The 21823-nt window shown below is 43.4% G+C and overlaps 1 protein-coding gene across 1 annotated transcript; it reads left to right on the plus strand.

Annotated features, from left to right (window-relative positions):
- The first annotated feature begins 154 nt into the window (after positions 1 to 154).
- On the plus strand, positions 155 to 20859 carry rps6kal (ribosomal protein S6 kinase a, like). Its single transcript, XM_028960004.1, has 22 exons — positions 155 to 504; positions 5020 to 5079; positions 10586 to 10702; positions 10805 to 10886; positions 10979 to 11059; positions 11830 to 11909; positions 12471 to 12577; positions 13065 to 13102; positions 13372 to 13514; positions 13631 to 13701; positions 13962 to 14050; positions 14273 to 14337; positions 15510 to 15612; positions 15838 to 15962; positions 16340 to 16462; positions 17017 to 17106; positions 17189 to 17347; positions 17632 to 17793; positions 18322 to 18398; positions 18492 to 18609; positions 19187 to 19327; positions 19494 to 20859. The coding sequence occupies exons 1-22, from the start codon at positions 436 to 438 to the stop codon at positions 19617 to 19619; spliced, it is 2226 nt and encodes a 741-aa protein (XP_028815837.1). The 5' UTR covers positions 155 to 435; the 3' UTR covers positions 19620 to 20859.
- The last annotated feature ends 964 nt before the right edge of the window (positions 20860 to 21823 follow it).

The following is a 21823-nucleotide window of genomic DNA, read 5'->3' on the forward strand; positions in this document are numbered from 1 at the left end:
TTACATACATATGGGAGATCTGAAAAACTGTCCGAGGCAACGACTGAAATATTTCTTTTGTTTTATTGTGAGTATTAATGGCGTTGTCGTGTATGTTGCGACACTGTCCCTCCCCCTCCGCCTGGCTGCCTCGGATGGGGAAATCCTTGCCCGAATTGCGTCAACGCGACGTCAGCCCCGGGTTTAGTTGATGTTCAGGTAGCGCGGTGGCGGCGGCCATATTTGAGTCCACGCTAAAAGTGAAGGGCCAGCCCGGTCTGCGTATGGTCCAGTCGGACAGACCCTCCGGCACAGACCTCCACCGTCCCGGCGCTCCGGGGCTCCCGGGCCCTGCCTTTCTCGTCCGGTCGGCGCGCTGAACAGGCGGAGAAGGAGGCGCGGGCGGGCGGGCGGACGGTCGGCATGCAGCGGGATACGCGCCGCTAGTGTGGCTGGATGATGCCGTTTGCGCAGCAGCCACAGGATTCCTGGCACAAAATGGAGGTGCACGGCGTCAGTGGCGAGGTACGTCGCACGCCGGGACGGTCCCGGTCGCTCGCTCGCGTTGTCTGCAGCCGCTGTGGGTTTTTTTTTTGTTGTTGTTGTTGTTTTCGTCCGCGTTGCACCGGCAGTAAATGTCGGCTCGGCCTTCCCCTCCCACCCCGAGCCTCTGGAGTCGCTTTTGTCGCCCACTGGCTGAACGGGCTGCCATGAGAGAGTGTGCGTGTGTACACGTACGCGTACACGTACACACCACGCTGGCTCCTCGTATCGCAGGAACCGCGTGTTTCAAGGCGTGGCGGTGGAGCCCGAGACCAGCTCCGCTGTCCGGATCTCATCCAGCGGAGCATCTGCGGGGAAATCAGCCGGAAGAGGCGTGAACAGGGTCGGTTTTGTTCAGAATACTACACGCAGGTCGTGGGTTTTTTATTTAAAAGACTGGTAACACACTCGCCCATAAACCAGAAGACCCAGGTTCAAGCCCCACTTACTACCACTGTGTCCCTGAGCAAGACACCTAACCCAGAGTGTCTCGATGGGGGACTGTCCCTGGAACTACTTGTTGTAAGTCGCTCTGGATCAGGGCGTCTGAAAAATGCTGTAAATGTATAAGCATTTTGTGCAATTTTATGTTCAGCTATTTGCTTGTTGTTGTATTTGTTATGATCCAGGTTCGTCATAAACTCTTGACATTATTTCTCTTCATTCTCAATCACTTTATTATAAGTTGTCGCAGGTCTGTAATGTACTTAACACGAGTTCGAGCCCTGGTCGTCTGAGTCTGTGCATTTTTTATTTTATTTTTTGCTCCAGGCAAGTGACTGTAAAGCTTGCACGAAGTACAAACTCCACAGGTGTCTGTAGGACATTACCGAGACTTCTTAAAGCTGAGCAGGGTTCCAACCCAACCAACGCGCTGAACCGAAATGCGGCCCATTCTTACTGCTCGTGTCCAAAGATGCATGTCTATATGTACATTTATGTATATATGTGTCTATCACACACACACAGGCACACAACCGCCCAAATTACTGCCGTTTGTATGGAGATCGGTAAGTGTTCCCGAGAAGTTTATCCAAAATTGCATATGGAATAAAGCATAGCTCCATGTATCCACGTACAGGGCCGTTACCGCCGCTCATTTCAAATCACTCGGGATCTTTATTATTTCCTCCTCTCTTTTCTGATCATGCTACGTGCAAGCCGATTAGACCAGTTTAGCCACGTTACACGTTCTTGGTACGTTCCGTATTAAACGGTGGCTTATCTATAAAACTCCTGGGATGCGAAGGCCCAGGACCGTGCCGCGGGCTGCAGTGTCAGCGGCGGCCAGAGGACCAGATCCTTATGCAAGCGGCTTTCGGCGAGGCTTAGAGCCAGCATTGACCCGTGCCGCGCCGTGTCTGTAAAATAGGGCCTGCGGGGCTCTGCCGACGGGGAGGGATTCGGCTTTCGGAGCAGGTGGGGGACGCCGGAGGTGAAGCTCGGCCGAGTCGGGCCCGTGGGTTCCTTGTTTTGTTGCCGGTCGGCCGGAGCCGGGCCGCTTTCGCGAGGCTCGCGCCGCACGGACCCTCCCAGGCACACCAGGCACCGTCTCCGCTCAGCCGACCTGATGAATGGCAGCCATGAGTCATCCGCCGGGGAGGCGGGGCGCGGCGTGCCAGTTCCGCTGGCTGCGGGTGGGCGGGCGTACGCTGCAACCCCGCCATTGCAGTAGCAGCACGTCCCTGTGACTCGAGACGCGCGACGCACCCCTGCCTGTAGTCCAGGGCGGCCGTGGCAGTAGGAAAACTCACCGGAAACGCACGCACCGTCCTCTGTGCCGACTGTGTGCCCACGCAGATCCTGCTGGTCTGCGGAATACTGCAAACTTTTATTTTTTTTTTTTGTAAAAAAAAAGTTGTCACCTCCAAAAATATTCTCTCGATTAAGACAAAATAAGACAATAGGACACCTAGTTTACACGAGAGGCAATTTTATTCCCTGTCAGTGCTGCAGCCAAACACACACACACACACACACAGCGAGGATATTACTCTACGGCAGGGAAATTAAGAATGGAAGAACTGCCGGGGTTGTCAATCAATTAAAACATTCGAACTGATTCATCGCACATTTTGCAAAGGCTTCGAGACTAATCTTGCTGTAATATTTTAACCGGTTCGAGAGACGTTCGAAATGGAAGGCTTTGGCGGAGGCACTTCCCATTCACGTCTCATAAATCTGCTACAGTCGTCTCCTGCTTTTGCCAGGATGGCTGTGCAACGCTGTGCAGCCGCCGTATGATGTGCTGTATGTGCTGTGGATCATTCTGGAATTGTGTTATTGATTTATATTCCCGGATGAAGGGCACAATAAAGGGCGTCACGTAGTCCACGGCAGTGATTCTCATCCCTGGCTGCGGGACCCGCTTTTAAGCCACACTTCAGAACCAACCTGGGTGGCTGTGGAGCACTGACCACATGGTGTTTTTAGCCATTCATAAATCGGTAGCCAGATCATCTTAAGATCTGTAATAAATAGCAATGTGCTGAAATTGCTTTATCTTTCCCTGTAGCTGTAAACTCTTCAATTTGCAGCCAAAAAATTTAACTTTTTCATTTTAATTTAAGTCTTATTTACTGTGCTATTGCGACATTTGTTATGTAAAGTCAATATTTGTCAGAATCACATTTATTGGCCAAGTATGTGGGTTTATACTATGTAGGTTATACTATACATGGCTTCTCTTGCAAACAAAATTACATTTAAATTTATGGCATTTATCATATGGCCTTATCCTGAGGATCTTACAAGCACTAGTTACAGGGACAGTCCCCCCGGAGACACTCAGAGTTAAGTGTCTTGCTCAGGGACAAAATGGTAGTAAGTGGGGTTTGAACCTTTCTGGTATTCAGGATCATAGACTAGTTTCTTACCCACTAGGCAGCTGTCACCTCAAATGATTCCTAAAATTGCTGAATTTCCTAATTAAGCAATTAATGGTGAGCGTAGCATAATATTATTTTGTCTTGAATACTGTTGGTGTATTTGAATTCTTTGAACTTAATCTGTACGTTTTCTGACTGGACGCCGCGGCGGTGGGATTATGTAACCCTGAGATGAGGGAGTTTTAAACTGCTTCATGTCTTCAGTCCCTCTGCAGCATTAATTCCTTGTAAGTACAGGGCAATCGGGGGCACGAAGCGTATCAGGGAGAGAAAAGCCGCCATGTACTGTCCATCTACTGAGAGATACTGCTTCCTGTCCGGATGCTGACAGGCGCGCCACGTGTACGCACCACATATGCGGAGGAGTGGAATATACGAGCGCGAGAAGTGGCTCTTATCCCTGTGCGCCCACAGGACGCTGCTGTGGGCTCTGATGGGATGAGTTGAGCGCCATCGCCACATGGCCACCTGCAACCTGGCCGTTCAGTCTTCTACCGATGGGAACATACCTCAATGGTCTCAATTCGTTCGTCGGAAATGGTTACGCGTAAAAGGCCGTCTAGCTTTGTGTTAACTTGTTAAGAAAATGATCAGGAAATGAATTGTGATTGATGGTTACTGTGCGACTGTATTAAACTGCGCTCGTCACATGTCACCGTGCTGTGATGCTGCTGAAACAATGCGGTTCTTTGGATATTTTAAAATGAAAACATGAAAGGAAAGTGAAGTGATTGTCATTGTGAAACACTGCAGTACAGCACATGGTGACTCAAATACACCAACAGCTTTTTAGGTCCTTACTGCTCTTTCTTTATGGCTCTTTCTCTCTTTCTTTAAACATTGTAAAAACTGTAAGTCATTTGCACACCTTCACCCTACCAGTTACACATATTTTACGTTAAAGACGTAAAAGTGTAATACTTGGTTATGTTTGCAATATTTGCATATTGGTTCATTGTTTACTTGCAACATTTGCAATACTGTGGTCTGTAGCAGTTGCAGAAAGCATTTCACTGCACATCATACCGTGTATGACTGTGTATGTGACAAATTAAATTTGAATTTGAATCAACGAAACGTGTCCTCTGCTTTTAACCATCACCCTTGGTGAGCAGTGGGCAGCCATGACAGGCGCCCGGGGAGCAGTGTGTGGGGACAGTGGCACCTTGGCGGATCGGGATTCGAACCGGCAACCTTCATTAACCGCTAGGCCACCACTGCCCCAAAAAACATGAAAACCTATGAGGTGTGAACACCTTTACTGTAATTCAGGGCAATATATCAGAATTTGTTTCCGCATTTGATGCCAAAATGTATTAGTGAAGGTAAAAGGAGGAACATTTCTACTTAAATCTTGCTTGATGGTATTCATGATTTAGCAGGAAAAACCAATGAGTCAGATATTAGCATAATTTTCTAGTTATCTTTGGATCCTGAAAGCCACCTCTCATCTGCGTGTGAATAGTTTGGCATGGTGGATATTGCAATTTATTATTATTTTTTTTAATCATCTTTTATCTCTTACAGCTTGGTGTGTGTTGATTGGCTTTTGGATGTGTGCTTCAGCATTTGTGTGTGGGTAAACAAAAATGTGTTCTTCTCCCCTCAGGTCAATGGGCATCAGATCACAGATGAACCAATGGAGGAGGGAGAGTCTCTTTCACATTGTGTAAGTAAATTGGTGTTGGTGGGTGGTTGTCAGTGGCAGTGGTTAGCACCATTACGTGTGGGTGAAAGCTTGATTGCATCAGTGTTTTTGGTGGTGTGTGGGCATTCTATGATTGGCAGCAACGCATTTCTGAATGTGCGATGTGTTGGGGGGGGGATTTGGATTAGAGGTTTAAATCTCTCTCTCTGTCTCCGGTCTGCTCTCTTTTTCTCCTACTTTCTCTCTGTATCTTTAAATCTTTAATCTTCCAACCTAGGGTAGTGTACTTTTCAGATAAGGATTAAGCATAGCTGTTAATTTACTTAAAAATAAAAAGGGTCCCCAAAATGTGAGCTCTGATGTTTTCTTTCTTGTTTTAATGAAGAGGGTGAGAACATGCTGCTCTCTATAAACCAGGGTTTTGAATTCTTATATTCTACAAACTGAGGAAAGTCTGTGGGAAGGGATGAAGAAGATTGATTTACATTTACAGCATTTATCAAACGCCCTTATCCAGAGCGACTTACAATCAGTAGTTACAGGGACAGTCTCCCTGGAGCAATTTAGGGTTAAGTGTCTTGCTCAGGGACACAATGGTAGTAAGTGGGATTCGAACCTGGGTCTTCTGGTTTATAGGCGAGTGTGTTACCCACTAGGCTACTACCACCCGCATCAGTGAATGAATGATCAGTGAACTGTGCACTGCTGTCTTTTCCACAACACGCTATGCATCATGATAGAACACAATTGACGTCTCAGCATTTGAAGATTACCTGTAAATGGCATGGCAGTAGCCTAGTGGGTAAGACACTTGCGTGTGAACCAAACGACTACAATGTCACAGGTTCAAACCCCACTTACTACCATTGAGTCCCTGAGCAAGACACTTAAGCCTGAGTGTCTCCAGGGGGACTGTCCCTGTGGTTGTAAGTCACTCTGTATAGGGGCGTCTGATAAATGTTGTAAATATGAGCTGCCACTCTCTGACAACATTGTGGTTGGTGAATGGTGTTGATGACATTTCCGTGAATGCCTGCTCTCATCCTCATGCCTCCTCTCTCTTTCCACTAAGGCCGATATAAAAGCGGGAAAAAAATCATAATAGGGGACCTTTTAACAGTATTACACAAATATTATAATTAACCAAAGTGAAAATGACCATAAGACAAAATGGAACATTTACATATTCCTATTAGTAAATGCAGAGTGGAATGAAGGTCGTGTGATGCCGTGGTCTGTTAGCGAGCTGTAATACAAGCATATATTTATGTTCAAGGAGAACATAAGACACAGACGTCATTGGGTAGTTGCTATGGATTCTGCTAAAGTGCATAGTGCATAGATTGTGCAATGACCAGTGTAACATTAACAGATTGCAGTCGACAATGGTGAACATTAAGATGGTGTGGTGTCATGTCCTAGTTCAGCATCCTTAACGGCCTGAGGATAAAAACTCCTCCTGAGTCTGTCTGTTGCGAGGCGACTGTTAATGCAGAAGTTACTGAATCGAGAGATGACATTTAGGACTGATTATAAGTTATTCGCTCAGGCTGGAATGTAGTGAATTTGTGAAGATTTTCTCAGCATGTGTGCTACATGCAGGGTCACCACGGTGGATCAGCCGGTCTGACTGTCCACACGATTGGCCTGGCAAAAGTTTTACGCTGGGTGCCCTTCCTGACACACCATCCCACCCCACCTCAATTTTCCTCGGCATGGGGTCTGTACCAAAAAAAAAAAAAAGCATGTGCATCCTCAGTGGCTGGGTTAAATGATATTTCTCTTTGATTTTCCCAAAAGGTCGATGCAAATGACAGTCAGCATAAGTTTCAAAGTCATTAAGCATTAGAGTAGGGTGGTAGTAGCCTAGTGGGTAAGACACTCGCCTATGAACCAGAAGACCCGGGTTCGAATCCCACTTACTACCATTGTGTCCCTGAGCAAGACACTTAACCCTGAGTGTCTCCAGGGGGGACTGTCCCTGTAACTACTGATTGTAAGTCGCTCTGGATAAGGGCGTCTGATAAATGCTGTAAATGTAAAATGTAAAGTATAATTTTAATGTTACAGAACAAACCTCCCAGTGATACCAGTACTTTTTCCATAAATAAAAAACTTAAAATGCCACGCTCCAAATTATTACACACACCAGCCTTTCAAAACATTTTATAGGTTGGAAACAACAGATAATGAGCGTTTGCAGCATATTTACTGAAATCAAAAACATCTTTTCAGGTCTAGTAACATTTTAAATGTAAGACCCCTTATATGATACTAGCTGAAAAACTCTTGCATCCATTTAACTTTTGGAGAGTTTCTGCAGGGGCAGTGGTGGCCTAGCAGTTAAGGAACCAGCCCCATAATCAGAAGCTTGCTGGTTCAAATCCCGGTCCGCCAAGGTGCCCCTGAGGTGCCACTGAGCAAAACACCATCCCCACACATGGCTGCCCATTGCTCACTCAGGGTGATGGGTTAAATGCAGAGGACACATTTCACTGTGTGCAACGTTTGCTGTGCTGCTGTGTATCACATGTGACAATCACTTCACTTTTATCCAGGGTTTCACTGCACTTATCAGTGAACAAGACTGTTTAAAAACGAGTCTTCGTGTATTTCTGATTTCTGCTTGTGAGTATTGGTTAGGGGTGGCTGACTAGAAGGTTTATGCAGAACTGCACGCCTCTGGAGGATCCACCAGTGGCCCCAGCAGCTTCAAATACCTGTTTGCTGCTTTCTAATGGCATTTTAGCAGCCGCTGTCTTAAACTGTTGTATTTGTCTCGCAGAAACGTTTATCTGCGCAAACCCCGGTGTATTAAATTAAACCTGCGCAAACCCCTGGTGTAATTGTATTAAATATAATTTGAAATGTGGTGTAAATAGATGGAAGCATTGGCACGAATGAATGCAGTGCGTGGTTCTAGATAAACTGTACCAACAAGCCCTGTTGTAACACAAACTGCTAGAACGCTGCAGAGGACCCATTTCGTTGTGTCACCGTGTGCTGTGCTGCAGTGTTTCACAATGACAATCACTTCACTTTCACTTTCAAATGTAGCTTTATGTGTGTATCATGTGTTGTGTATGGCCTGTGTACAGTTTGTGAAGCAGGAGCTCAGCAGTTTTAGCATGAACTTCAGTGGAGAAATTCTCCACTGCTCTTGTCCCAGGAGCCACATCTCTCCACATTAATAATGCAGGTCATCTTTTGTACTCCCCCCTATGGCCCTGTTGTCAGGGAGGTTTGGTCACGTTCAGTAGCCCCCGAAGCACAAGCGCAGGTTTTGTCCACGTTCCGTCTCCCGGTGGAGCCCTCCGTCAGAGACCAGAGACGCCTACCTAAACACGATTAATTAGCCGAGCTCGCCACTGCGCATGGGGAGCACCTCCTGCGGCTCTCGACCCTTAGCGATGATGGAGAGGCCAGGCATATTGATGTGCACCTCCAGGGCTTTCTGCGGCGAAGCCTCCATGTTGGGCCTCGGGTGCCTGCTGAAAGCTGTGAACGTTCTAGTTCATTCTCACTCGGCCGCTGGCTGAGGGCTTTTATGAGGTGCGGTGAGTAAGAGTTTTTCCAGCGGGGATTTCGCTGATATATGAAAGTGTTTTGTTGGACCTTTTTTAACTTTTATTTTATTGTTTTTTTTTTAATCCCGCCTCCTCTTTCTCCATCCATTAAATTGAGTAGTCTCAGGAAAAGCTATTATGCAACACTGTGTTGCTGCCATTCTCAAACTTTTTATAATGATGACCAGCTCATCATTAAATGTTCGGATGACCAGCATTAAAAAAACACTTTTATTTAACTAGTTTATAGTGTTGTAAATGATTCTATTCATATATAATGTATATAATGTTTAATAATATATCTTTTGCTCTGATCAACACTGCAAACACACTAGGGCTGCAACAACGAATTGATTAAATCGATTACTAAAAGAGTTGGCAACGACTTTCCCAATCGATTCGTTATGTCGCGCGACGCGGAGACGTTTGATTATTAAAAAAAAAAAAAAAAACTTTATTTGAGCGCGGAGCGGAGTGAACACACTCGGTCTCTCTCGCGCACAGATGCTAGCAGAGTTTGGCGCCTCATAGACAGCGCGGAGCAAAAATAAACAAAAAACGAGCGGAGGTAGAGGACAGATACATGGCGGAGGCAGAGAAATCTGTGCGAAAATATGCAAAAGTGACATGGCACGGCACGGCAGCACCACGGCAATGATCCTGCACCTGAAACGCGTGTTTGATGAGGAGGAAGGGAGTTCAGCAGCAGGGGAGTTCGACTATTGTGTCCCTGAGCAAGACACTTAACCCTTAGTTGCTCCAGGGGGAGACTGTCCCTGTAACTACTGATTGTCGCTCTCGATAAGGGCGTCTGATAAAAGCATGACAAGTTAGCGTTAGCTCATTAATAACAGTAGTAAAGCAGGAGTGCATTAAAAGACCTTGCATTAAAAGACTAAAGACATGTTTTTATTCACTAGCCTTTTTTGGACCATTAATTTTTCAATCTGTTGTCATGTATAGATACACTGCAAAAAAAACTTTTCTTACCTAGTAATTTTGTCTCGTTTCCAGTCCAAATATCTAAAAAATCTTAAATCAAGTTTCCTAGACAAGAAAAATGGCATGAGAAAATTAAGTGATGCTTAAAACTTAAAACTGTTTGAGATTATATCTCATTTAGATTAGTTTTCTGACCCCATTGGCAGATAATTTTGTTGTTTTAAGCAATCACTTAATTTTGAGATGTTTTTTCAGAAAACAAGACTATTTCATGTGTCTAGTAAATGTATCTTGATTTAAGATTTTTAGAGATTTGGACTGAAATCAGGACAAAACTACTAAGTTAGAAAAGCATTTTTGCTGTGTGTGTGTGTGTGTGTCAGTGTGAGAGTTTGTGAGTGTGTGCGTCTGCAAGTGTGCATCTGCAGTGTAGTGTAGAGAACAAGTTCTGACATTCAAACAAATCCTGTTAAATTTTCGGATTTGTAATTATTTATCGTTCTGCCAGCTCAGGTGGCACTTTATTTAAAAAAAAAAAAAAAAGTCTATATTTGGCAGATGTAAAGCATACATGTGTATGTTTTTTGTGTTAGTCCATTTTTATTTTATTTTATTTTTATTATAACAGCTCAAGGAGCAACATGTTTGTGCACTTTCTAAAGATTTTGGTTCTGTTTTTGAATAAAGGGTTGGAAATTAATGCTTTTCTTGTTTTTTGTTTTTTATCATATTCTACGATTAATCAAAAAATAATCGACAGATTAATCGTTTATTAAAATAATCGTTAGTTGCAGCCCTAAAACACACACAAATGAGGATACTAACTGTACAGGAGGACATTTCTGACTTACAATACAAATATTAGTAATTATGGGTTATTTTGGGTTTATAGTGTGTAAGACATTTGTAGATTATACCAACCATCTTGTTCTCAATAGAAAATAATATTGGACTGAAAAGTTACTGAAAAATTGTCAACTTTCTTATTTTTATGCAAGCGTGTTGCATTGTTTCTGCAGGACGATGGGGCCTATAAGGAGATACCCATCACTCACCATGTGAAAGAGGGCTGTGAGAAGGCCGACCCGTCCCAGTTTGAGTTGCTTAAAGTTCTGGGTCAGGGCTCTTTTGGAAAGGTGGGTCCCGCTTGCACCTCAACTTGAGATTCTTTCCTGATAATGATTTAACCACAATGTTATTTTGTTTTTATTTTTTTCTCTTTTATTTCTCTCTTCCAGGTTTTTCTGGTCCGTAAGATTGTGGGTCCAGATGCAGGTCAGCTTTATGCAATGAAAGTGTTAAAGAAAGCGTCTCTGAAAGGTGTGCAGCTCCAGACTTTAAGCTCCAGACTTTAGTGGTATTTCATCTCCTGCTGTCCCACAATTCGTCATGGATCTTTTTTTCTCTCACAGTGAGAGATCGAGTTCGCACAAAGATGGAGCGAGATATTCTAGTGGAGGTGAATCATCCCTTCATTGTGAAGTTGCACTATGGTAAGCTCCTCCGGCCCACAAGAACAAAGCCCAGCTCTGGAGCTTAATTAAGTCCAGGAACCTCGCAGGCCGTAGGAGACAACTTTCAGCACGCTTTTCGGGATGCTGGTCACAGCTTGTAGCTTGTTATGCAGTGCCACGCGCGCGGTTCAGTCAGCATGAGCTCGTTTGTTGTGAGGTCGTCGTTTGTCCCACAACGGGCGCTGTGTGTTTTCGTATTAGTCCGTTTCACCGTGTGGCGCGCCACTTTAATGGCACTTGAACTAATGGGTGTGTTTCGGTCAGCCCTTTTAAAATAACTCCTGATCATCTCTCTGTCACTACTGAGCCTCATTCCCACACTTCTCTCTGATTTAAATACGCTTTAGACTCTGATTAATAATTTAATTTGTTGCAAAGGCTGTGATTGGCATCACTGCATTTAACATATTTTATCCTGTGCACGTTGGGTAGGGTAGAATAACCTGATCAGTTTCAAGCCGATTGCAAAAATGTGTGAAAGTTTTATAGAAAAAAAAAATTGCTTCTGCTGAGATCATGGGTGAATTTTCTGAGGATTTATTCTTGTTTTTTTTTTTTGGGTGGTAGTCGCAAGTCGTGCTTTATTTGGCTTTTTTTTAATGAGCAGCCTACCTGCAAGTACACAGTTCTAGATCTCCTGTGCTTTCGTAAGAAAAGAAATTGTCTAAGATTTATTTTTACTCTGTTTTTACTCTTTGTATTTGTGTGTATGTATGTGTGTGTGTATGTGTGTGTGTATACATTTACAGCCTTTCAGACAGAAGGGAAGCTCTATTTAATTTTGGATTTTCTCAGGGGTGGGGATGTCTTTACGCGCTTATCCAAAGAGGTAAGCACATTCTTCTCCTCTGATTATATGAATCTGCCTTTTTTCGTCCTGTGAAAAAAAAACAACAACTTTAATTTACATTCTTATACTTTTTTTATATATATATGTATATATAAATGCCCTGTCAAGGTCTTTCTTACTGATTCAGGACGTTCATGCACAAACTCTGTATAATTACGTGGTGGTGTAGTTTATACATGTTTCTGTAGGTCTGTAGGATGTTGTGTGTCGTCTTTAAGATGTCGAGTTCACAAAGCTGCTAGTTTTTGACATTTGACATTTGTCGTGTGCTTTGATGTAAGATCGAATCATTAAATTTTAATTTAATGAACTCCAATGTACATGTGTAACCACTTGTTTTCTGCAGTAGCATTTGTTCATAATAACTGTTTAATCCTTCTCCCCTCCTGTTGACTTGTCCTCATTAATTATGTAATTGTCTTTTTTTAATTGTTATTTTTGTATATTCTTTTGGGGTTTTTTGTGTGTGTGTGTGTGTGTGTGTGTGTGTGTGTGCGCGCAGTCAGAGATCAGATAGTAAATCTGTCCAGTTTTTACTAGGTAATGTTTACAGAGGAGGATGTGAAATTCTACCTTGCAGAGCTGGCCCTGGCTTTGGATCACCTTCACAACCTAGGCATTGTTTACAGAGACCTGAAGCCAGAAAAGTAATGTATCCCAAACCTCACCCAGACCCCCACCCCACCCCCCATTCTTAACAACTTCCCAAGAACCCCCCCCACTACCCACCGACAACAACACTCCACAATTTAATACACAGTCTACACAGGGAGGCAGTAGAATCAGCTGATCTCTAGTGCGACTTTAGCTTCCTGAATGGAGATGGACGGTAGCGACACAGTTGAGCTTAGATCACACATGGAGCACCAGTCCAGAATACCGACCCAGACTGCACTCATCCATGTTGCTGTATCACACTGACGTCTTGATGCTTAATTGTCCTGTCTGAACAGTCCCATCCGCTCTCTCGCGAAAAGCCGCGTTTGAAGGCGTAATTTCAAAGTCGATTGGAGGAGGGGCCGAGAGGGTCGACTGGACTGTTCACATATGTTTTCTTCAGATTTTGTTGCTGATGTTTTGATTGTGGCAAAGTTTCTGTGTATCTGTATTGGAGAATGTGATTTTAATTTTCAGCATTTTGCTTGATGAAGCTGGACATATCAAGTTAACAGGTACGCACCATTACTGGCTGTTGACCTTTTATAAAACCTGTATCGCTCTACACTGCGTGTGAGCTGTCAGACCTACGCTGTTGTGTAGATAGACGTGTTCTTGTAAGGAGTAGTTCTAGTGGCTGGAGCTTGAATGCGGCATACGTTTTGCTGTGTTGTCATGTGTTGCAACATCCTGCATGCACACACGCAGACACACTAACACACACACACACACACAGTTGTGGCTCCGGCGGTGTGTTGAGCTGACGGCATTGCCTTTGTTTCAGACTTCGGGCTCAGTAAAGAGTCAGTAGACCAGGATAAGAAAGCTTACTCGTTCTGCGGTACTGTGGAGTATATGGCCCCTGAGGTGGTCAACAGGAGGGGCCACACGCAGAGTGCCGACTGGTGGTCTTTAGGGGTGTTAATGGTGAGTTGTCATCCTCCCAATCCCTCTGTCACAGTGATTTTTGTGTGTGTGTGTGTGTGTGTGTGTGTGTGCGCGCGTGCTATTGTTTACATCGTTGCTCATTTCTTTATGTGCAGTTTGAAATGTTAACAGGAACGTTACCATTCCAAGGAAAAGACCGAAACGAGACTATGAACATGATTCTTAAGTGAGTATAATCTACTGTGCAGCATGTATATGTGCAAACTGCTTCCTTTGGAAGGTATTCTCTCTGTATTAACATTTTCTAAAACAGTGTTTAATAGTGACACGTTATCACAGTGTAATTAAATGAGTACGTTTTTTTTTTTTTGGTAATGTAATTAAAAAGCGTGCATTTGTATGGTCTGTGCTCAGGTTCACGAGGTGCATGAATCTTATTAAGTGTGCTGCAGTCAGTCAGTCAGTCACTCTCTGTTTTCGTTCCAGAGCTAAATTGGGAATGCCTCAGTTCTTAAGTCTCGAAGCTCAGAGTCTTCTAAGAATGCTCTTCAAAAGGAATCCAGCAAATCGCCTAGGTGTGTGTCTGTGTGTGTGTGTTAATTTAATCTGTTTAAAGGTTTGACGACAAAACATGACTGGAATAGCCGTGCAATTTGTGGTGTGTCCTCAGGAGTCTTACAACTTCCAATCGTGTCTGTGTGTGTGCGTTTTGGCACCGTGGCTGCTTTGTCTGTGTGTCTGATCTCTTAGCCCTCAGTGGTATGACTTTGAACCATATATCATGTCTCTGTGTGTAGGGGCAGGGCCTGATGGCGTGGAGGAAATTAAACGACACGCTTTCTTCTCAACTATTGACTGGAATGTAAGTCAAATGCTGTCAAAAACATAATATAATGTTAACATAAATCCTATCTCATTAATAAAACCAACAAGGTGTCCCTGAAGAAATTTGTGTTATGCATCAGCATTGGCACCATTAAATATAGCCACTTCTGGTGGTATTATGCAAATATATATATATTTTTTTTATGCAACGTGTGTAAAGGCTCCCAGTGAAATTATTTAGAATTCATACACTTGTTCAAAATTGATTATAAGAATTCTCTCAAATTGACTGTCATTGCTGAAAATAATTAAAAAAATAACCTCATTATGTCTAATTTTGTCAATGACTCATGACTTGTAATGTAATATTTCTATCTGGTTTTATGTTTTGAACGGAGTTGTACATACTAAATTAGTTATTGAAAATGTATTAAGATTTTGGCACAAACAGCTCAACTCCTTCGTTAAACCTATGCTGAAGGTGACTTCCGTTGAACTCCTCTAAATGGTGAGGTGCAGACTCCCCCCTTCTCCATGTGGCCTGGGTCCATGCCTGGCTCTGGCTGCCGGTGTGCTTTTGAGCTGGGCAGGGCTCCAGCTCTGACTGGGCCAGGCTAATAGGGCCGGCGAGGGGGCGACATGCGTCTGCAGGGCCTGATTGAGCGTGAAGCAGGGTAGAGGCTTCTCCTGGAGAGGTTTTTAGCCTAGTGCTAATGCTCCTCCCCCCAGCCAACTCTCCCCTCCTCATTTTGGAGCCCCTTCCTCTGAGCATATGTGCCTTAGTTTCCATCCAACAGTGTGATTAGATTTGGCTTTTCCTGGTAATGAGGAGTCTGGATTTGGATCCTAGTGTAGTTCTGAACTTGGCTAATCTCTTGTGCTGGATCTAAACCAATATGCTGATTCTGCATTCAATTCACTGTTCAACCCCTAATTATTTTTATTTATTTATTTTTATACATTATATATAGAAATTTTATATGTTCTGGAATTCCATGACATTTGTTAGGTTTTTTTGTTAGCCTTTAAATGAATTTAAATAGTAATACTAGCAACCATGAATCTTATTGAAACGTTGCGTTTGTTTATAGTGTAATACAGCCTTGGAGAGTGTTTGTTTTTGCAGATTTTTTTTCGTGGCATTATGTTCTGTGAGCAGGAGTGTGTGAATTTCATATCTGACTGCTGCGTTTGCTTTCTGCTTGTCAGAAATTGTACCGGAGGGAACTTCAGCCTCCATTCAAACCTGCGGCAGGAAAACCAGATGACACGTTCTGCTTCGACCCAGAGTTCACAGCCAAAACCCCGAAAGGTGTGTATAGGTGCCAAACAACAACAAGAAATATTGCACAACCCTCAAAATATTGAAGCTTTTTTAATAGAAGTTATTACATTTGCAGTCTAGTTTCAAATATTCAAGACACGTGTTTCTTTGAGTGTCTTTTTGTCTGCCAGTGTCTCTTTGTGACATGACGTCTGTGCGTGTGTGTGTGTGTGTGTGTGTGTGTGTGTGTGTGCACATGCCTGTGTGCTTCAGATTCCCCAGGTATTCCCCCCAGCGCAAACGCCCACCAGCTCTTCAAAGGTTTCAGCTTTGTAGCACCAGCCTCCCTGGAGGACAGCAAGAGCTCCCCTATGGTCAGCATCCTCCCCATCGTACAGGTAACTCGCATGCTGTTTCTCGCACACATACACACACACACACACACACACACATACACCTTGATGTTCCTGCACATACTTTTCTTTAAAAAATATCAATACTCTATCTACTAAAGAGAGACGTATTTTCCAATATTGTATTATATTACTGTCTATGTGTGTGTGTGTGTGTGTATATATATATATATATATATGTGTGTGTGTGTGTGTGTATGTGTGTATATACACATACACACACACACACACACACACACACACACTGCATGTAATATTAATTATGCAGGATCATCTAAATTTGAAGTTTGTAGGTTGGATAGCTTGAAGGTTTTATAATGTCATCTATAGTTCTACTTTTGCATCCCTCACTGTGTGTGTAGATGCACAGCGGCACGGCACAGTTCTCAGACATGTATGAGCTGAAAGAAGACATTGGTGTTGGCTCCTACTCAATCTGCAAGCGCTGCATACACAGAGTCACATGCATGGAGTTTGCAGTCAAGGTGAGCGACCACAGCCCGGTCGTACATTTTGGGTTGGTAACCATGTAGTCCAGCATTTCCCAACCTTGCTCCTGGAGTACCATTTCAACCTCATCACAGCCTTGGTTCACGTGGCTCACTTTGCACTGCCATTAACATCCAGAAATTAGCAGGTTGTAAGCAGCTAAAGGGTGGAACGAAAATGGGCGAGGTTGAGGAAGCACTGCTTAGACTTATATTTAATTCCAAATATATGTTCAGGTGAAGCTTTGGTCAATTATTTTATCCTATAGAGTTGGTAAAATGTCACTTAGGCTTTCAACTGTTTGCACCAAATGCTGCAATGAATGTGACCATGGAACACACTGGATATGCTTTAGCTTCTCTTCTCATATAAGACGAGCTTATTTGGACCAATGGACAAATATTCATGTACTTAAAATTAAAAGTTATGTTTGTGTCTTGCTGCCTGGTTTAAAACTGTTTAAATACACTGGCACCAGCAGAGGGCAGCGTAACCCAGATCAAGTGCATCCTGTAACATTGGCTGTGTGATCGCTTCTCATTGCTTTTAGATTATAGATAAGAGCAAGAGGGATCCATCAGAGGAAATCGAGATCCTGATGCGCTACGGCCAGCACCCCAACATAATCACGCTAAAAGACGTGAGTCTCTCCCATCTCTGCATCACTGGCCCCTTTTGGGTTTTATGTATGGCGTGTGTGCAACTCACCGACGCGTTTGCAGGTGTACGACGAGGGACGGTATGTATACGTGGTGACGGAGCTGATGAAAGGTGGGGAACTGCTGGACAGGATCCTGAGGCAGAAGTATTTCTCGGAGCGGGAGGCCAGCGCTGTGCTCTACACAATCACTAAGACTGTGGACTACCTGCACTGCCAAGGGGTGAGTAATTTTAGAGCCACATAGCAAGTAATAATACAAAATAAATAATGGCATGGCATGAATTGCAGTCACTGCATAAATTGGCACTTGCATCATTATACCAAAGGCATTAACATGTACTACATTAGTCTTAAACTGAGGGTAAATAAATTAATTATTTAGACAAATTAGCATGCAATTTCTGGACTGAGTGCAACCCCGGTGATCACTTACGTTTGAGACTATTTCTGGTTTCCTTGGAAGGCTTGTGTGGATGTGAACACCCGTTCCCTCTGTCCATTTAGGTGGTGCATCGGGACCTGAAGCCCAGTAACATTCTCTACATGGATGACTCGGGGAACCCAGATTCGATCCGCATATGCGATTTTGGCTTCGCCAAACAGCTCCGTGGGGACAACGGACTACTGCTCACTCCCTGCTACACTGCCAATTTTGTGGCACCAGAGGTGAGGAGAAGTGTAACACACAAACATTACCCCATTTGAGTTCAAACTTGATTACAAAATAATTTCATAGTTTAAATTCTAAAAAAAATATTTTTTTTTTTTGTCAAAGTAGCCATTAGTCAAAGAGAGATGAGACTAAGTTGAGCTGACCAATGTAGCATTGTCCTGTGGAAAGGGGCCACTATTCACATGGTGTAACATGGTAAACATCAAATAAGTCTTTTACAAAGTTCTCCTCATCCACAACTTAGAATATTTATTATTTTATTCACAGAATACTGTAAACTGGAGCACCTTGGAATACATAAAACTTGTATTTAAAACTGCTGTCTGCACACTTCCTTCTCAGCTTGTTCACTTTCAAGAGAAGCCAGAGAATTTAATTTGGCACCAGATTTGCACACAGTACATTTGAAGCGGCCCAAAACGGGTGCTGTTGAATTGCAGATTTTGTGATCAATGAGTCATGAGGCAGCAATCAGTCAACTCAAAGAGGTGCGTAATTAGCTCTGCTGAACTCTGCACTAGGTACTGATGAGGCAGGGTTATGATGCTGCCTGTGACATCTGGAGTCTGGGTGTTCTTCTCTACACCATGTTGGCAGGGTAAGTCCTGTACTGTAGCATCTCCTTAACTGAGGGCTGCAAACCATGTATGTATGTATGTATGTATGTATTTTATTGTTTGTTTGTTTTTAGCTACACCCCTTTTGCCAACGGCCCAAATGACACCCCGGAGGAGATCCTACTACGTATCGGCAGTGGAAAGTTCTCGCTCAGTGGTGGAAACTGGGATACTGTGTCAGACAGTTCAAAAGTACATGCACATCCTGTCTTTTCAGACACAGTGTTTTGACATTACAAATAAATGTCCTTCAACAGTCGTTTTTTTTTTCGTCTCGCAAAATCCAAAGTTGAGTTTTGCCAACGTTTGATCTACCTGCTCATGTTTGGTGTAACAGACTGTCATTCTTAACCAGTTTGTAGTTAACTGGTTTAGATGCTCCCCCCCTACCTTGTCCAAGACATGCCAGGACCCCCCAACAGCTATTGTTTCCTGCATACATGCAATAACAGAATAATTGATTCAATACAGACTTGAATTTACCATGTAAACTTTATCATGGATGTGCACAAGAGGGTGCTGTTTGTCTTTCTTCAGTTTCATCCTAGTTTCACTCAAACAAATGTAGTACAGGTCAGAGCACATCTCTCTATCAGCACGTCCTGGCCAATTAACTAAATGTTTCTAAAAAAAAAAAAAAAAAAAGCATAAAATGGATTATTTGAGCCCATGAGCCCATACGGTGCTGCTGTTCTGCCTGCTTTCAATTTGATTGTACCATGTAGTTCAGCTCCATTTGGAATCAGTTTGAATCCCATTTACCTTGCAGGACCTATTGTCACACATGCTGCATGTGGACCCTCACCAGCGCTACTCGGCAGAGCAGGTGCTGAAACACTCGTGGATCGCCTGCCGGGACCAGCTCCCCCACTTCCAGCTCACGCGGCACGACGCACCACACCTGGTCAAGGTCAGTCTGCATATGGAGCCAGTGGTTCCAGCATCCATCCAGACATGCGGCCAGTGTCGTATGTTGATTTAAATAGAACTCCACCCCAACCCTTTTTAAAGCTAGGTACATTTTTGTAAAAAAAATTAATTTCTCTTTGTGTCTGTATCACCCTCAACATCCAAAGGGAGCAATGGCCGCCACCTACTCTGCGTTGAACCATAAAACATGCCAGCCTGTTCTGGAGCCAGTGGCAGCTTCCAGCCTTGCACAGCGCAGGAGCATGAAGAAGCTCACTTCCACCGACCTGTAGTGGGCAACGCTGCTCGCTCTACTGTGTCCTCTCCCTTTTTATTTATTTAACTCAGACCCCGATCCCAAAATTTGGTCATGGAGGCTGTGCATCGAGCCAGAGGCTACAAGAACTCAAAAGAGAAAACACACACACACTCTTTCTGTTACTGCTGGGTTACAATTTGTGACACTTTGTGTTTTATTTTTATTTTTTTGCCCTCCCCCCTTTTTTTTATCTGGTATATGCACACTTTCTTTCTATCTCTCTCTTTTGCACTTTTTCTTTGCACTCTCTGCTCTCTCTTTTTCCTCCTCAACACTTTGCTACTTATGCTGAGGTTTAAAAAAAAAAAAAGTAGAAAAAAAAATACACCAGCTGAAATATTCACTCACTGTGACTGGCGAAACGTGAAGCTGCTTTTGGTAAACTGTGTACCCATGTTTCACAGATCAGCAAGCATGTTGCTCCTATCCATTTACCCTCGCCCGTCCTCTCCACCCAGGGCCCCCTCCCTAAACCAACCGACCCACCCACCCGTCTCCAGGGAGTTTATTACCTGGGCTCACGTCCCAGAGCGTGCTGCTGTGGGGGACTCAGGCTCTAAGCCCTTTAGCGAATCTGATGGAGCAGTCGCATCGGGATAGTTGGCAGAGCATGAGCCCCGGATTGTGAAATGTGTCGCGTTACCTCAAGAAACTTGAGCACCCACCAAAAAAAGGAGACTTGAAAAGCTTAAAGTATATATAATTCAGCTCCAAGCGGAATTTGGCCGCGGCGTCTACCAACTCGCGTGAGGAGCGATCAACCCTCTTGTGTAGAATCAATTTCCAAGCACATATGCACTTATTGTAGGCTTGGCTTTGGCTGCATTTTCCCCACAGGACACCCCCCCCCCCCCCCTTCCAGCCTCCTGTCCTTTTTTTAAGTTATTTGCTGTCGATTTCTGTGTTTTTTAAAATCCAGAAAGAAACCTGTGTAAAGGTCACAGCACTATGACATGAGGCTAACTGTGTTGGGTGCTCTGTTCGTATCAGTGTTGCAGAGGACCGAAGTGTGTCTGATCAGGGAAAGGCATACTCTGATCAGGGAGTGGCTGAATGGAAAAAAAAATTGGTAATAATAATAATTTCCATAAATATCTCTTCACAGACATTGTGGAAATTTGTATTATATTGTATTTATTTCATTTAATGTTTAAAATTATATTTTTCTTTCAGGTTCTGTATATATTGACATTAAAGATCATTATTGACATGGATTTTCATTGTTTGGATTTTCTTTGGTTGTTTGTGTGAATTTGTCAGGCCAAACAAATCTGATGCTTAAATTTATGTTAAAACGTATAGCAGTTCCACCGTTCGTGTTTGCTTTTGGAATCCTTGCATCACAGCACCAGTAATAATTTAACACTTATCCTTTTTAACTATTAACAAGATGAGATGCATCAAAGCATTTCTGGAATACCAGCCAGCTTTTGCTGACCTGTGTTCCAGATTCGAAACCTTATTTTCATGTATTAAACAACACAGCACTACTAAACAACTGCCACATTTGCTGAAAAAAATTCAAACGAGTAGAGGAAGGGGGGACTGGTTAGTGAGGCTCAAAGGATGTGTGTTAGAAAAACATGACCGCTATCCAAACTGTTCAAATGTTTAAACGAACATATCGATTTTTTCATTCTGACGAAACGTGTCCATGCAAGCAAGGCCCTATTTTGACAATTGCCAAGTTTCGGGTGTCGGGCTGCACGCTTTTCAGACAAGTGATTTTGAACTTATTTGCATTACATACTGTTATATGGCGATGTGCTATTCTAAACCCACCTTTTTCAGAGAATTATGACACTCAGAATAGCAAAAAAAATGCCCACAAATGTCCTTTCTACTTTGAATTAGATTTGCTCTCAAGCCTCAATAGATCCTCTGAATCCGTTTATTTATTTGTTTTCGATAGGATGATGTATGCCAAAGCCCACTTTCATGTCGCCAGGAACACCGGACGCTCACGATTGCTCTTTTTTTTTTTTTTACTCCCGTTGTTGTTCTGATGCATTGTTCCCACCAGTGACCTTGGTTGTTCAACAAATAAAAGGCACTGTAAAACACTGCTGAATGTTAAATAAGATTGTCTCTATTTATTAGTTGGAATTATGTTTGATTCATTGTAGGCCATTCATGCATAAATCCAAGCAATTTCAAAGTGTTCATTGATTCTTTTTG

This window comes from Denticeps clupeoides, chromosome 18, assembly GCF_900700375.1.
Source record: "Denticeps clupeoides chromosome 18, fDenClu1.1, whole genome shotgun sequence".
In the NCBI taxonomy this organism is placed as follows: Eukaryota; Metazoa; Chordata; class Actinopteri; order Clupeiformes; family Denticipitidae; genus Denticeps; species Denticeps clupeoides.